We start from the raw sequence: 17,911 nt of genomic DNA, 5'->3' as shown, positions 1-17,911 counted from the left end.
TATAAGTTTCTTCTTGTCCTCTTTTATAATTTTATATCTAAAAATATAAACATTTACCAAAATAAAATTATAGAAGATTAATCTAAGCTCATACAGTTTAATCTTCTTAATTTTTCCTTCTAGAATCCTTGACCTCAATCTTTCAGTTTCTTTTGTCGCATATCCTTCAAAATTAAAATAATGTTCTTTTTGTCTTCTTTTATAACTTTATATAGAAAAAACATAAACATTTACCTAAATAAAATTATATAAGATTAATCCAAGCTCATATAGTCTAATCCACTTAATTCTTCATTTTAGAATCGTTAACCTCAATCTTGCAGTTGTTTTTGTCGCATATCTTTTAAGATTAAAATAAATTTCTTTATGTCCACTTTTATTATTTCATACCTAAAAACATAAACAATTAACTAAATAAAATTATAGAAGATTAATCAAAGCTCAAAGTCTAATGTTCTTAATTCTTCCTTCTAGAATCTTTAACCATAATATTCTAGTTACTTTTGTCTCATATTGTTCAAAATTAAAATAATATTCTTTTAGTCCTATTTTATAATTTCATATCTGAAAAATATAAACATTTACATAAATTAATTTATAGAAGGTTAATACAAGCTCATTTCATCTAAGCTACTTAATTCTTCCTTCTAAAATCGTTAACCTCAATATTCCACTTGTTTTTCTCACATACCCTTCAAAATTAAAATAATTTTCTTTTTGTCATCTTTTATAATTTCATATTTTATAAACATAAACATTTACCATAATAAAATTATATAAGATTAATTCAAGCTTATATAGTCTAATCTACTTAATTCTTCCTTCTAGAATCCTTAACCTCAATCTTGTAGTTGCTTTTGTCCTATATCGTTCAAAATTAAAATAATATTCTTTGTGTCCTCTTCTATAATTTTATATCTGAAAAACATAAACATTTATCTAAATAAAAATATAGAAGATTAATTCATGCTATATAGTCTAATCAGCTTAATTCTTCTTTCTAGAATTGTTAACCTCAATCTTCCAGTTGTTTTTGTCTCATATCCTTCAAATTTAAAATAATTTTCATGTTGTCCTCTTTTATAATTTCTTATCTGAAAACATAAACATTATCTAAATAAAATTATGTAAGATTAATTCAAGCTTGTATAGTTGTATAGTCTAAGCTACTTAATTATTCCTTCTACCTTCCTTAACCTCAATCTTCCGGTTGCTTTTGTCACCTATACTTCTAAATTAAAATAAGGTTCTTTTTGTCCTATTTTTATAATTTTATATCTAAAAAAACATAAACATTTACCTAACCTTTACTATATAAGGCAAAAACTTGATTTAACTTCCATTATTGTATAATTTCTATTTTTCTATTTTGTTCTTAACATTTTTTAATTTCTACAAAAAAACCATATAATCTTAGGTAACCACAATTAACACAATAATCACATATCTTACTTTAAATTAGATATTATAATGAACACAAAAATTACAACATAAAATACACCAAATAAAAAAACATTATAATTTTCTAAAATAAAATATATAAAAATTAAATACTTAATACTGTAAAATAGTAATATGGGCAAACAGGCGCCTTGTGTTATGACACACTAGTTAGTTGTAATGAATTATTGTTTCATATTATCATACAGTTGTGTATAACTGAAATAAAAGTTTGACTTATATGAGAAGCACATGAGATTGTTTAACAATAATGAAGAAGAATTTCTCATAAAAATATTTGACTCATATACCCAACAAGTAACAATAAGCAAACTCGAAAAAAAAATGTATTTTACGTTCTCACAATTTATATCAAACATTTTTTATTAAAAATTTATTATAAAAATACCATATAATTAAATTTCTGATATGCAATTTGTACTTATTTTTATTTTATTATCATAATTTATTTCAATTTCTCAATTTTGTTCTAACTTTGATATTTAAGTTTCATATAATTGAAGTTAGAGACCCAAATTTTTCTCTCACAAATTGCTATTATTTTAATCCTATTATTAACGTTGTTGTTGATGCTTTTATTTAAGTTATCATTGAAAATAAAATTATTCTTCTAAACGTAGTCATTATTTTTTTAGTTTTTTCATAAATTAGTTTAAAATCTGAATATCATAAAAATGTACGATACAAAAGCATATTTTCCGCTTGTATATAATTGCATCCAAAGAAATATAGACGTGTCTAAAAAATAGTGATAAAAATGTTTTACATGGCAATATATAATTCTTTCGAATAACTTTTATGGTAGATTAATATTTTTAATTAGGATATTATATCAAATCATATATATCTATCCATATATACTTATCTCGTATTAATTAATTATTAATATATGAAATATCCAGTGGAAATGGTATATAAAAAAATGTAATATATATACATTGTCAATGTAAAGATTTATGCACAGTCATTATATTATATATCATTTATTTGTATTATTTTTAAAGTCAATAATGATTAAACTTTAAGGATAAATAATGCACTAATAGTATATAAAACTCATACATTATCTATATATTTTCTCTATTAAAAAATGCAAATAGCCAAAATGGTGTTTAACTAAATCTAAAGTATTATCCATCATTTAATTTTGCTTTTGTCCCATCTCTATCAAAATTAAAATAATGTTAATTTTGTCATCTTTTATAATTTTATAACATTTACCTAAATAAAATTATAGAAGACAAATCCAAGCTCATATAGTCTAATCTGCTAATTATTCCTTCTAGAATTCTTAACCTGAATATCTTCAAGTTGTTTTTGTCGCTTCTCCTAAAAAATTAAATTAAGGTTCTTTTTGTCCTCTTTTATAATTTCATATCTATAAATCATAAATATTTACCTAAATAAAATTATAGAAGATCAATCCAACCTCATATAGTCTAATCTGCTTTTGACTATTCCTTCTAAAATCTTTAACCTCAACCTTGGAGTTGATTTTGTCGCATATTATTCAAAATTAAAATTATGTTCTTTTTGTCCTCTTTTATAATTATATATCTAAAAAACATAAATATTTACCTAGATAAAAATATTGTAGAGTAATCCAATCTCATATATTCTAATTTACTTAATTTTTCATTCTACAATGTTGTCTTTCTTTCTTATTCTGAATTTCTATTTATAGCATTTTATTTGATAGAAGTACTACTAATATGGTTAGTAGTAATGTTTCATTCAATGATTTCGTAATGACACATTAAATCATTTTTAAAAAACTAATTAATTAAAAAAATTACCAATAACCGAATGTTTGATAATGGCTGATTAAGAAGGGAACAATTAAAAGAGATAAAATTGGAGTATCTAGAGAATAATATTTTCATTTTTATCTGGGTCACACACATTATTTTATAATTTATTACAAATCCTCATAAAATAAGAACAACATTTACTTTTTTTCACAATGGTAAACATCATTTTTATTCTTATTTAGGTCTCACAACCTACCTCACACTTTTATATTTTTTAATAAATATAGCAAAATATTAAGAATAATTACTTATTTATTAATAAATTAAATTTTTTTATAATTTATTATAAATATTAGAAATCAATTATAAATAAAAAATTGAATTTTGTTGTTGATATACATGCAATCGATAGAATTTTTGTTCAATGAAGACAAGTTGAAGTTTTTCGATGTTTATGAATATACTTGTGTTTGTATTTATTTCTCGATTGAGTATTTTTATTGTTTTTCTCTCCTCAAGAAGAATTATTCTTGTTTAGTCACTTTTACTCTTATTTAAAAATAAAACACAAGAAATAAGAACACCACAATAGAAAATAGAACAAAAACATTTTTATTATATTAAAAACAACCTTAAGAACAACGACTATGAGTACTCTTACTTTAGTTCGATAACATCTAAAAATATAGATACGAAAATATATTTAATAAATCTATTCCTACATTATTTGTAAATTTAAACTTATTTCATGATCTAAAGTCTTATACACTCTAACCTATCAAATTATCCCTTCTAGGATCCAAAATAGTGTCAATCTTCCAATGCCAATCAGACAAGTTAGCTTTTCTTGCATCCACTCTCCTTTGTATAATCTTTTCATTCATTTTCTTTGTAAGTCCACAATAATGTTGCAACTCTTTTGGCATAGCATCATGAACCTTCCACCACCTCTTATTAACTGAATCACTTGCAAACATATGTCTAAATCTAATGTCCCAATTACAATCATAATCTCTATAACACATCCATGGTTTTGACCCAAAATAATGTATAGAATTTGCATCTTCTGGAAGCTCATGTTTCTTATTATCTCTTGGCCCTATAAAAAATTTCAACACATTCAATTTCCATGGTAACCTATGCCACCATATGAATACTTCATTAAGAAAACCTTGGTCACCTCCATTATATGGTTTCACCTTATATACTTTTTCCATCATATAATCAAATGTGCACTGAGATGGTTCAATTATCATAAACCCAGAGTTAAATATTGACTCATCATTAGGTCCAACTGATAATTGAGGATAAGCAAAATAATCATCAATATTCTTATGGAGTAGAATATCAGAATCCATGAAGATTATTTTATCATACAAAGTAAGTTGCCATGCACGTAGTTTGCTATAGTTCCATTCATTATATGTACCTTTTTTTGCATAAGGGTTTGAGATACGTTTAATGTGCTTGATTTTCCACCCTGCCATTGTTAAACCTTTTTTGGATTTGGAACTAATTGAATCATCTGCAAGAAGGATCAAATCTGGTATTGGATGCTCTTTATTCTTGTTTTGAATGATGCTTTGGGCTAGAGCTATTGCACCACAAACATAACCTTCTGAAGAGTGAAGAATAGTCACGTAGGCTAACTTTGGATTATAATTCTTGGGTTGTAATTCTTTGCCTGCAAACCATTATCAATTGAATAAATAAACATGTAACGTCAAATTTAGAACCGTAACGAACAAAGCGACACTTGTTAGGAGGAGCAGTCACAAACTCCGAAAAAGATCAGCTCATTACCCAAGGTGAAAGAATATTTTTGGTAGTACAAAAAAAATTAGAAGCATGTGGTTAAAATTTATATAGGACTATTGTTCACTAGTTTGATGCAATATGAATCACTCCAACAACAAGACTGTGTTGTTGTTGATTTTCTTTATTTCTTCAAGAAAAGAAATCAATATCATAAACATGCAGTAAAAAATTTCCTCTTTAAGCTTCATTCGCGTGGTAACCTTTATATACCTAAACTCTCTTGTGAATTAATTATCCATATCTCCTTCATAATTTTGAAGATCTTTAGTCTTTAAATTTATATCTGTTTAGATTTTACTGAAATTATATGAAAAAGAAACAGAAGTAATATATGAGACACTTACTAGTTAATTGTATTTTTTATAGGCCATTCAATACTTTTGTTATAATAATCCAGGGAAAAATTAATGATAATAACTTTTAACTAAAGCTGACAATGAACCAAACCAAATTGATATTCGTTTGAAACTCGACTCATTATTTAATTCGACAAAATTGATTCATGAACCAAATAAACCAAATTTGAACTAAAAATTGAATTTGTTACATAAATAAGACGAATTTGAGCCGGATATAATTCAATTTATTAAGTTCATAAGCTAGCTTATACATATTGTCTTTAAATATATAATATATATTTATATTTATATATAAGCTAATTGTTTATGTTTATTATTATTATATCATAAATCTATATTATTTTTATGTTATTGTTGTTATATTTATATATATAACTTTGTGTAATATTTTTTTTAAATGAATTAATTATATAAATTGTTTAAATTAAATAATTCGATATGAACTTAACACTTTGTAAACTTTAAAATAGTCAAATTCAAGCTAAAAAATAATTCATATCAAACTCAAGTCAAGTTTCGAGCTGAGCAAATTTTATCGAGTTGAATCGAGTTCAGCTCTAGTTCAACTTTATTCGACTCGTTTCCAGTCCTACTCTTAAGAATAGGAGGGAGAAAATATGAGTTCACACACTTTAAATGGGCGAAATGATCAAAAAAGATATATAAATTAATGCTTCATTAATGAACATGATTCATGATAGAATAATATGACAGTCTTTATTAATCTTTATAATCAACTTCATCCAATAAGATTAAGGCTTGATTATTGTTATTTTAACGCCTATCGATACAAAACTACAAGCAAAAGACTAATAATAATAACCTTTCTCTCCTTATGGTAATAGTTATTCTAAATGATTAATTGGAATTCTTCACCTAAGGGATGATGTATGATGTTATAAAATTGATTAAAAATATAATGTATAGAATTCAAATAGAATATACCTGCTATTGAAGAAATATGAGCAACCTCACATGAACCAAGAGGCATAAGTGTTTGTTGCTTGAGACGCCACAAATCTGGTTGATACAACCAATATTCACCTTGATGCATCAAAAGATCATCACATCTAAAAATCTCTATCATTGGATCACAATATCCAACAAAAACAACATAAACCTTCTTAGAAACATCATCAAACGTTTTCACCCAACCACTCTCTACAACCAAATTAGCCACCACTAAATTAACTTGTAACCTAAACAAATCCTTAAAACCTTCCCTCACACATGGAATTCTTGCAACAACAACATTGAGATCACTAAAATCTTTCAACTTTGGCATTGGAATTTTTGGACATTTGGGTTTACCTACTTCATCTATCCACTTAGGAAAAAAATCTACCCATTTCAAACTCCCATTAACATGATCAAAATGTATAGGTGCAATATCTACTTGTGGGTGTAGTGCATTTATTTGATGATATAAATCATCATCATCATCGTCATCATCATTATCTAGTTTTGCATCAAAATTAACAAGACCTACCTTAATATTCTTATTGCTTTTGACACCTTCTCTTATTACTTCAAACCAAGATTGTTTTGTCTTCAGCACTTCAACTTTGTGAGTGAAAAAAGGTATTGGCCTATTATGCTTCACTGAAATTACTAGAAACAAAAGGGGAATGGAAACAACAAACATGATCCAAATAAGAAATTTATTTTGATTTGAAGGAGAACGAGAATGACGAAGAATGGATTCATGAGCCATTTTGATTTTCTTGCAGCTACTTTGGCCTAATGATAACTAGTTTTAAATGAAAATCTTTTAGATATAGAACAAAAAAATATTGTATTAGAAGGTCGTGTATCAAATTTATTCGATTTGTTTAATATTAATTACGGTTTATATTTTTATTTGAACAAGACTAAAGATTTTAGTATATCAATTACAGTATATTTTTATGTGAATTTAATTTCTTCTTATGTCCTATCATTTCAGTTCATGTTTTTGTTTACCATAGTAAACATATTTTATCACAATAATTATGTCAAATATCACAAATAAAGTAATGTGAATCTACGATTAATTTACAGTCTAAAAAATTTGACACCATACATTAAAGTTATAATTTTTTATATTCTCCCATCATTTCCATGTTTACAAAAAAAAAACACCCCTCATAGAGTTTATTGTACGATACCAAGTCATGATTTTTTTTATAAAGTATAAACTAATGATTGAGTCTGCAACTACCTTAAAATTTTAATAAAATAAGAATTTTGTTGTTAACATTATCCTATCAACTCTAATAGGATTGAATCTCGTTTGATTAATATGTAGATATTTTTTTGAGATAATATAAAAACTTCATGCTAAAAAGTAATGAACTTTAAATAAGGTTAAAAAATATTTTCTTTGAGAGAGTGTTGAATTCTTAAAAGCATGGAAAAGAATTATGTAGACTGTCAATAAAAATATTAAAAGTATTTCTAAAACGTTAACATACTATATATCATACCTTCCATGTTTTTCAATTATACGTAAATAATTAGTTTTTATGATCAATATTTCTTTCTTTATATCATACTTTCCATGTTTTTCAATTATACTTTTCTTTATGTACTTCTTTAATTTTTTCATTTTTTATCAGAGGTCAATTCTAATGGACCAATCTTATACATGTCTAATAGAAATAATATAATGGGCAAAACTCCCCATTTTGTGTCATGTTTATTCGTTGTTTTCCATAATTTTAATTTAGTTTTATTTATATTTTCTCTTAGTTCAAGTTAAGTGACTACATTTTGATATTTATAACAATAAGTTGTTGATCTAATTTTATAAGGTTCCACTAGATTATCATGTTAATCAAAAGGTTAATGATCCGATATAAGTAGAATATGTTTGCTCATCAATTGAAAAGACATAGCTTGAGAGTGGAAGCCTCCGCAATCATGTTTCAAGAATCGCAACAAGCTCGACAATTATAGAGAGAACCATGACTTAATCATGTTGTCAACCACGATGGTGATGTTTGCAGAGATGAATCAAGAAATATGAAAAATAGCATTCACAACCATATAGCATTCACAACCATATTGTCTAAAGTTTCATGACCGTGGACTAGCACTTCCTCAAATTTAATTGTTGATGCGAATTTTATTGAAGAGAGTTTCATTTCTTTTAAGTTTTTAAATTTACTCTTCATCGTAGCCATTAATTCTAAGAAAATCCAATTATTTCAATTAGTGGCTGCATCTAAACCACCATTAGATGTTCATAGAAGTGATGACTAAGATGTGAAGTAAGTTTAAAAAACTTACTCTTGGAATAAATGAATCCCCACTCAATTTTAATATTAACTTTATAGTTTTTAATTTTAGTCTTGAAGAGGCGATACATATTAGAGAAATTCTCATACCTTTCTTCGTATCATGATGATATTCTTACTCTATAGGCTCTATTTGGGAAAACAGACTTATAAATGTAAGATTGTGGTTTATAACTATGAACTTGTAATTTGTAGATATCAGTTAGTTTGCAGATATGAACTTGTAGTTGTGAAGGTAACTGAAAGCTTATAGTTATACATATAACTTATAAAAATATATTTTTTGGTAAAAATTGATTTGTAACAAGCTGAAATTTGAAAAACAATTAAAAAGGACATACATACAGTATTTATTTAATTATTTAATAACTGAAGTAATTATAAATAATTATAAATAATTTAAAATAATCATTTATTTTTATATTTTAGTTACAATTGGATATATAATATTTTTGTTTATTTGTTTGTTATATTTTAATATATGTTTTCCTTAATATAAAATACTCATTATTTTTAGATAATTTAAAATAATTATGTATTCAATTTTTATTTTAATATAATTAGAGTAACTTGTTTGTTTTATATTAATATATTTATAGTTATAATTGGATAATATTTTAAGGGCATCTTAGATGATATTTTAAATATTGAAGAAAAAAATTGGTAAGTCAATTATTAAAAGATATTTTCACTTTTCAAATGCTATTTGAATTAGTTTGCTAAAAAGTATTTTTAAACGTTACAAACTCATTTTTTAAAAGCTACAAGTTATTTTTAATTTTTATTTATCGAACAACTCTAGTAATATTTTAATAGAGTCAACAAGTTACAAGCTATCTAAAAAAGTACAAGCTTGTTTTACTCAACTATATCATATAAGTGAGATAGACATATTAGTTTATAGGTTCAGCTATGGTTGTTGAAACCATAGGATAAATAAGGATGATTCAATTGTTAGTATGCATATTCATGTAAATTTATTAATAAGTTGTTTACATCTCATGGGTGTATTGGGGGATGGGTCTAGAGGAGAACTCATACATTGGATCTATAATAACAAATATTAAATTTGTATAGAATATTTGAGACATGATAGGATAAAACTATGAGGATATTATCTTTATTTAAGATAATGAGTTATTTTTATATGTTAAATTGGTATCTTCAGTTCTTTTTCAACACAATTTTGTTCAGCTTATATTTAAAACAAAATAAAAATTACAAAATAACAAAAATAAATAAATAAAAAGCATTTTATTTAGATATCTAAGAAACATTATCATCCCTTAGCTTAGAGTGTTTTGTTTCTTAACTAGCATTTAGAAAACCCTTGGATTATGGAAGTTTTTTATTTTAAAAATTATTAATAAAAACTTCTTAATTTCCAGCGGTTACATTATTTTCTGTAAAGATTCATGCTTATTGCATACGTTACAAAAATTAACAAAAAATAAAAGAAGTTAAGGAAGGGAAAAGGAACGTGAAAAAGTAAAGAATTTTTTGTTAGAAAGAAGAGGAAGAAAAAGAAGGTAAAAAATAAGTGAAAGAAATAGAGAGAAAGAGTAAGAAGGAGTAAAGAAGAAAAGAAAAAGAGGGGACCATATATTGTGTATTATGATATTGTTATTTCATATATTAAAAGGTTGATCCGTCAAAATAATATTTATTAATTAAACTTTTGAATTTAAATACGTTTTTATAAATCAATTCAATTTATGATATATAAAATGACACATATTATAGGATAGAAAATCGAGTAACGAGAAAAAAAAAGGGAAAGAGAAGGGGAAGTATACAAGGTAGATTACTTCTGACGGGGGATTTTTTGAACTGATCCATTCTGCATCTGGCACAGTGGCGGGTGCAGGTACATTTTTTTATTTTTCTTTCTTTTCCCTTTACTTTTCATATTTGTTTAGTTATTTTCTTCAATTTATTTTAATTTTTTTGTTTTATTGGTACCAGCAAAATTTATGACTTAACAAACAATAAAATTCTAAAAAAAGTGATATATCAAAGTTTCCATAATAATTAGATAATTGTTAATAATTAAATAGGTAGTAAAATAATTAATTATATAAAAATAGTTAAATTTTAAGATGTTTTACTTAATTATAATAAAATTGGAAAGTGAGTTTGTTCTCTTTCTTTTTGTTATTAATTTCATTTATCTTAAATAAATTATTTCTAAGTATTTTTTGTCACAAAATTTAATGGAATTTGAATAAATTTGTTTATGACTCATATCGTCTCTTCATTTCTACTTAAAGAGAAAAGTCAATCTACAACCAATGTTCTATCTTTGTTATTAATTCTATTTCATCTTTAAATAAATCATTTACAATTTTTTATTCTAAATTAATTAATGAGATTTGAATAGTCTGTTCTATGGTGAGGGTGTCTTTTCCTTACTTCTCAAAGCGAAAAGTTTATCTACGTCTTTGTTTTTGGTTTCATCCAATTAAATTGAACTCAATAACTTTTAAGTATTATTTTTAATTCAATCAAAATTAAATTAAGCCAATCAACTAATATTTCGACAACTATGTAGTTTTAATTACACCATTGCTCTTAGGGATGGGTAGAAAAAACTTTTGTAAGACAAAAAAAAATTTTGTTTGTTTTGATAATTATTTTTTTAATAAAATAAATTAAGTGTATTAAAATTCTCTTACTTAGCAATGGTATCATTTTATTAAGGTCAAACATATGTTAATATCTTCTTCGATCTACAAGTGACTTCTAAGCTCAAAAAACGGGTTCAAAGATCAAATTTTTCAAATTGAACTTGAAAATATTTTTTTGCATTTTAGCCGCAAAAAATATAATAACAATTTCAAATATTTTAGGAAAAGCCGAAATCGAGTTCACTATTCCTTAATTATGTAGACAACTAAAAATTGGGTTGCCATACTCTTGAGTTTGTTTGAAAAATTGGGTTGCCATACTCTTGAGTTTGTTTGACAATGGTTTATGCTCATAATTATAACACATAAAGTTGATTATAGGCATCTAAGGTATCTAATTCATAGTGTATATGTTTACATTGCATCATATATAAAAAACATTATGATGATTTTTGTACTCATTACCTAAATATTTTGGATTTGTATTCAATCAACAATGTGTTTAAGAAAAGTTGTCATGGTAGCTTTGATCTCCAATAAAAAAAGTTGTCATATAATGCATCAATACAACAACGCATCGTCCACAAAGCGTTGTCATATAGGTCTTACATAAACAACACATTTTGTAGGTCTTATTAACATCGCTTATTGTTGCGCCGTTGAAGTTCATATATTTAACAGCACAATAACAAAAAAACGATGTTGTATTATTCATAAATGTTCTCAAACAACACTTTAGTACAACAACGCATCACACACATATTGTTGTTGTATTGATAATGTACAACAACGCTTTCTATAAAAAAACGCCGTTGTAGTTATCATTTACAACAAACAGTGCATGTCAGGGCTTCCCCTAGAATTCGCTATTGATTTGTATAAATTAATACACGCATATACATTTATTAGTAGAAAAGACATTTTCAATAGCACAAACATTTATACATTCTAAACAACACAGACATATTAATACAAGCCAAAAATTTATTTTATTAACATCAATACAATACATTCTAAATGACTACGGTTTATTATAATATCTGGCATAGTACAAATTCATACTTATACGTCCAACACAAAATCCGTCTAAAGAATGACATCGTCAAATGAAATGAGTTACATTTTTTTATGGATAACATTTGAAAGCAAACATTCTTAATAAATTAGTTATATTTATTGGTCTTTGTATATGTTTGAATATTTTGTCCTTATTGATCTCTTATAATATTCATTGCATTAAATGCAAGCTTCATGTAAGATAAATTTTGCATAGCTAACTTTGTTTTACACAAGAGGTTGTTTTGCTTTTACTATAAACTAGTAGTATACACCTACATTTGCACATATAGCTTCATATTGCTTATATTAAAGTCAAATTATTACATTATAAAGACATAAAATAACTTAGATAGGAGAATTTGAAATAGTAAAATGAAATGACATAACCAATATTTTTTATGTTGAATCTCATTATTATTAATAATGGAGAAGTTGTGAGAAAATAAAATTTTACCCGTAAAAAATTAAACAGTTGTGAGGAAGGTAAATAAAATATTAACTTGTAACTAAAAGTAAAATGATGACCTAAAAGAGAAAAAAATAAACATATAAAAGTCGTAAAGAAGGCAAGATACTCGTGCATTGGGTAGCTACATTTTCATCTGCATGAGGATTTAAAAAAGCAAATTAGAGAATTGCATATTAAATGAGAGAGATTTTGATTGATTTAAATAACTTTAAAGAAATGTCATTGTTTATGTTAAATATCATGAAATCTAACTTTAGTTGATGATGTGTTTGAAGTTACTTGTTTATGTATAATTTTATTGTTAACTAAATGCAAATTGATTGTCCTTCATGGATTATGTTTTCTTTAACATGATAAAAATGAAATACATAAAAAATTAGAGTGTGAAAAAATATATTAATTTAGCATGAATTATAGTCATAATTGAGTATGAAATATAAAGAAAAATACATGTCAAATGTTTTGGATAACTTCCTTGTAAATAATATTTATTATTGTCGTATTAGGACTTGACCATCTTTATTATGTATTAGTATCTTCAATCATTATTTGCTATGATTTAATATTTTAATTTAATCCTTATGATACTTAAGTGCCAATAGTTCTGGTATATTTTATGGTAGTGAACGAAACTATGTTTAGGAGTGGATAAAAAATAATTTTGTAGGGATTTTATTTGTTTTGTTTTTTGGTAAATCGGAATTACAAAAAAAAAATACAAAAACTCACAAAGATGAGAACTATCCAAATCTAGAGTTATTTGATTTGTTTGCCCATATATTTCCTCATTACATAATAATATTAATTAAATTGAGATAGGAAATATGGAATGTAAGAGAATCTTTTGTAGTTATTACTATTGGATTTTGATTCTATGATATCCCTACATTTACATTTTGTAAAAAAATAATTAGACTTAAAAACTCTTTAAAATATTAGGGGGTGAAGTGATTAATGTAAGGATTTTTATATTTTCATTATATTTTAGATCATGAACATGCTAATTAAATAACATAATCTAGTGTTAGTTCAAGTAGTATATGTTTAATTCCCCTAAAGTAAAGTCTCGGATTCGAGTCTTGTGGATGAAAAAATACTCACTGAAAGAGTTAGCCTCACATACCTATGGATGTTCCTAACTCGGATAGGATTACCTCCGGTGTGAAAATATTTGTGGGAAACAAAAAAATTTGCATAACCATACTCCTTCACTCCTCTTTCTAAGTTTTCCATGTTCTTTCCCTTTCTAATTCTAATGTATTAAGTTTTTTTTTATATTATCTTCTCTCTAATATGTTTTCCCATCATAGAAGAGAGTTAAGTTACATTAGTTATACTCAATTTCAATCATTTATTTTACCATTATAGAATTTATTAAGCCTTCAAATTGACTGATGCACGGATATCTTGAAAATAAACTATTTATTGAATTTAAACACAATTTGATAGACACATAATTTTCGTTTAAATTGATATTGAGTGATTTTATCATAATTATAAATTAATAAATTTATTACACATAATTGAATGATTTATAGTGCATGTGTATATTAATACACGTAATTCATATTGAATAAATACTATTGAAATTGAATTATGTACTTATATATTGAATTTATTAGGTTGTATTAATATTGAGATTGTATTGTAGTAATATTTATAGTCAATTTTAAATGTGAGTGGATTGTATATGTATTAATATTTGTAACCAATTTTATGTGATGACACAAATAGCCCATTGTTAAAATATGTGCACAATATGAAGACATATAATTTAATTCAAAATGAAAAGCATAAAAATCAAAATGAATCCAAATATTTGAATTACAATTACATGAATTAATATAAATTAATTCACATACGTGAAATGATCATTAAATTAGACGCTATTTCTATAAACAATTAATTGAAATAAATAATGATAATTTCTAGAAAATGTCAATTGTAATGCAAAAAAAAATCAGGACTAAGAGGATAATATTTTCCTCGCTTGAATCTAACTAATAAGTGACCAACCAACAAATTGATATGCATAATTCAAATCAACAGTACTAAAGTAACAATGTAATATATATATTGACAATATAAAGATGTATACTATGTTAGTACATTATCTATTATTCATTTTGATTATTTTTTATGAAAAGTGAATGATGATGAAGAATAAATGGTAGATGATACAATGACATTGTGAAAAACTCTTATATTATTCATGTATACATCTTTTTTCTGTACCTTCTTCATTCCCCCTCCAAGTTTATTACAGGTTTATTCACTTTTGTACATATTTTATTCTCCTTTATTTGGATTGCTTCCACATCTCTTATAAGTAAGAAGAATGAATGAGATGAGAGAGAGAGTTTATGCAAATTGAAGTGTAAGGGGAAAAATGACGAAAACTCTTTAACATTTTTTTGTTTCCCATACATGTATTCTTGTATTAGAGGCAATCTTGTCCGAGTTAAGAATATTCATATGTATGTGGAACTAACTTTCTCAGCAGATATTTTTTCCATCCACAAGACACGAACCCGAGATATTGCTTAAGGAGAATCAAACATGTACCATTTGAACCAACATCTGATTAACGTTTGAAAATAAGAGGATGGAGAGAGTTCTTTAATTATAATATCATCAGCCTATTGAATAAAAGCATTCGATAGACAAAATTAGTTTTCTAACCATTTTATGTCAAAATTATAAAATATCTAGTAATGTAATCATAAATATATCCATCTAATACTTAATGTGAAAATCCATTAAGGAAAATGCTCATCTCCAAATAATTTTTTAAAATTAATCTTTAAATATTACAGATCGGAGTCAAATTAGTAATTTTTTGAATTAAATTCATTTTTTTTGTACTATCAAGAATATCTTTCACTTATTTTAGTAAGAAAATAATTCTCTCTATTTCGAGGTTTGTACTCATCTCCTAACAATTATCGCTCCAAGAAAAAGGATAAGGACCAAAATTGGAAAAATAAGCAATGAAGAGTTTTATTTGAGATGGAAGCAATAGAATGTAATAAGATGAAATTGTAGGGATAGGATCTTGATTTTTGAGATTGTGATGAACCCAATAATGATAACCCAAAATATGATTCTCTCTCTATTAGCAAAATGCAAAACTATGAGTGAGTTGAAAATTTTGCATGGTCTAATAATCACAACCCCAACAATAAAAAGTGTAGTCCCCTTAAGCAAAGTTATTGATTTTTGTGTTGATTCACAATTTGGGAATATCAATTATGCAGATTCAGTATTTCACCAAATTGATTCACCTAGTGTTTATATTTGGAATTCCATGATAAGAGGTTATGCTAATAGTGATAAACCAAGAATGTCTATGGTTCTTTATAGACAAATGGTTCAAAATGGTTATTCCCCTGATCACTTTACTTTTCCATTTGTACTTAAAGCAAGTTCTGTACTTTTTTACCATGATTGTGGAAAATGTGTTCATAGTTGCATACTGAAATCTGGGTTTGAAGTAGATTCATATTCTGCTACTGGGTTACTTCAATTTTATGTGTCATGTGGTGAAATGAGTTCTGTGTTGAAGGTGTTTGATAAAATTCCTAAGTGGAATGTGGTTGCTTGGACTTGTTTGATTGCTGGGTATGTAAATAATGATCAGCCATATGAAGCTTTGAAGGTGTTAAAGGAGATGGATCATTGGGGTGTGGAGCCAAATGAAATTACCATGGTGAATGCTTTGGTTGCCTGTGCTAGAAGTAGAGACAAAGGTACTGGCCGATGGGTTCATCATCGCATTCGTAACGCTGGTTATGATCCTTTTATGCCGGCATCTAATTGCAACGTCATTCTTGCAGCTGCAATTATTGAAATGTATGCGAAATGTGGTAGCTTTAAGATTGCGAGAGACCTGTTCAACAAAATGCATAAGAGAAACATTGTTGCTTGGAACAGTATGATCAATGCTTACAATCAGTATGAGAGATATCAGGAGGCACTAGATCTCTTTTTCGATATGCGGGCCTCTGGATTTTATCCGGATAAGGCTACCTTTCTGAGTGTTCTGAGTGTTTGTGCCAACCTTTGTGCTCTGGCATTGGGACAAGCTCTTCATGCTTATCTATTGAAAAGCAACATTGTAATAGACATTGCCATAGCAACTGCTCTTCTTAACATGTATGCCAAGACCGGCGAAATAGGAAGTGCGTGGAAGATCTTTAACAGTTTGCAAACGAAAGATGTGGTGGTGTGGACTAACATGATTAACGGTTTAGCAATGCATGGTTATGGGAATGAAGCATTGAGCATGTTTCAGATAATGCAAGAGGAAAGTTCTGTAGTCCCTGATCATATTACTTACATTGGAGTTCTATTTGCATGTAGTCATGTTGGGTTGGTTGATGAGGCTAAAAAACATTTTAACCTAATGACAAAGAAGTACGGTATAATGCCGGAAAAAGAGCATTATGGTTGCATGGTTGATCTTTTGAGTCGGGCAGGTCGTTTCAAAGAAGCTGGAAAGTTAATGGAGACGATGTCGGTTGAACCAAATGTTGCCATTTGGGGTGCTCTTTTAAATGGATGTCAGATTCATGAAAACATTTCTGTTGCTAATAAAGTGAAAGTAAGACTGAAAGAACTGGAACCTGGTCAAAGTGGAGTTCATGTTCTTCTATCTAATATATATGCCAGAGCTGGCAAATGGGAAGAGGTAAATGTTACAAGAAAAGTGATGAAGCATAAAAGGATTACAAAGACAATTGGTCATAGTTCAGTTGAAATGAAACTGTTAAGTTCATGAATCATGATCATGGCAGGGTTTATGTTTTGAGTCTTGATATTTGAACATCAAATTTTGAAGATGACCATGCTCTCACTTTTTATCTTCCTTTTATACACAAATTTCATAACTTTTGTTCATCTGGGCATTTCTCCATTTCCTTTAATAGGCCTGGAAGTACCACCAAGGATATCTCCTCATCATAAGGGTAAGGAACTACTAATCCCTTTCAGGGTACGTGACTGCTCTTCCCAACAAATATTGCTCACAGTAATTGAACCCTTAAACTTATAGTCTTTCTGGGGATCTAGCGAGACCTTACACTATTAG

General features: G+C 26.6%; 2 protein-coding genes across 2 annotated transcripts; one reads left to right on the top strand and one right to left on the bottom strand.

Moving 5' to 3' along the window:
• Nucleotides 3,953–7,103, bottom strand: LOC109344836 (putative UDP-glucuronate:xylan alpha-glucuronosyltransferase 5). The gene is made up of 2 exons (XM_019583577.1): nt 6,335–7,103; nt 3,953–4,896 (listed from the first exon to the last, which is right to left on the bottom strand). The coding sequence occupies exons 1-2, from the start codon at nt 7,101–7,103 to the stop codon at nt 3,983–3,985; spliced, it is 1,683 nt and encodes a 560-aa protein (XP_019439122.1). The 3' UTR covers nt 3,953–3,982.
• Nucleotides 15,887–17,774, top strand: LOC109345799 (putative pentatricopeptide repeat-containing protein At3g05240). Its single transcript, XM_019585011.1, has one exon. It carries the CDS (start codon nt 15,896–15,898, stop codon nt 17,600–17,602), a length of 1,707 nt encoding a protein of 568 aa, XP_019440556.1. The 5' UTR covers nt 15,887–15,895; the 3' UTR covers nt 17,603–17,774.

This window comes from Lupinus angustifolius, chromosome LG04 (assembly GCF_001865875.1).
Source record: "Lupinus angustifolius cultivar Tanjil chromosome LG04, LupAngTanjil_v1.0, whole genome shotgun sequence".
NCBI classification, from domain to species: Eukaryota; Viridiplantae; Streptophyta; class Magnoliopsida; order Fabales; family Fabaceae; genus Lupinus; species Lupinus angustifolius.
This window is presented reverse-complemented; position numbering and strand designations above follow the sequence as displayed.

Excerpts from the sequence above, each read along its gene's own strand:
- LOC109344836 (XM_019583577.1), bottom strand. The coding sequence starts at position 7,103 with ATGGCTCATGAATCCATTCTTCGTCATTCTCGTTCTCCTTCAAATCAA. Across the intron at positions 4,897-6,334 it reads TCATATTTCTTCAATAGCAG|GCAAAGAATTACAACCCAAG; the intron begins GTATATTCTATT and ends AATGGTTTGCAG.
- LOC109345799 (XM_019585011.1), top strand. The coding sequence starts at position 15,896 with ATGAACCCAATAATGATAACCCAAAATATGATTCTCTCTCTATTAGCA.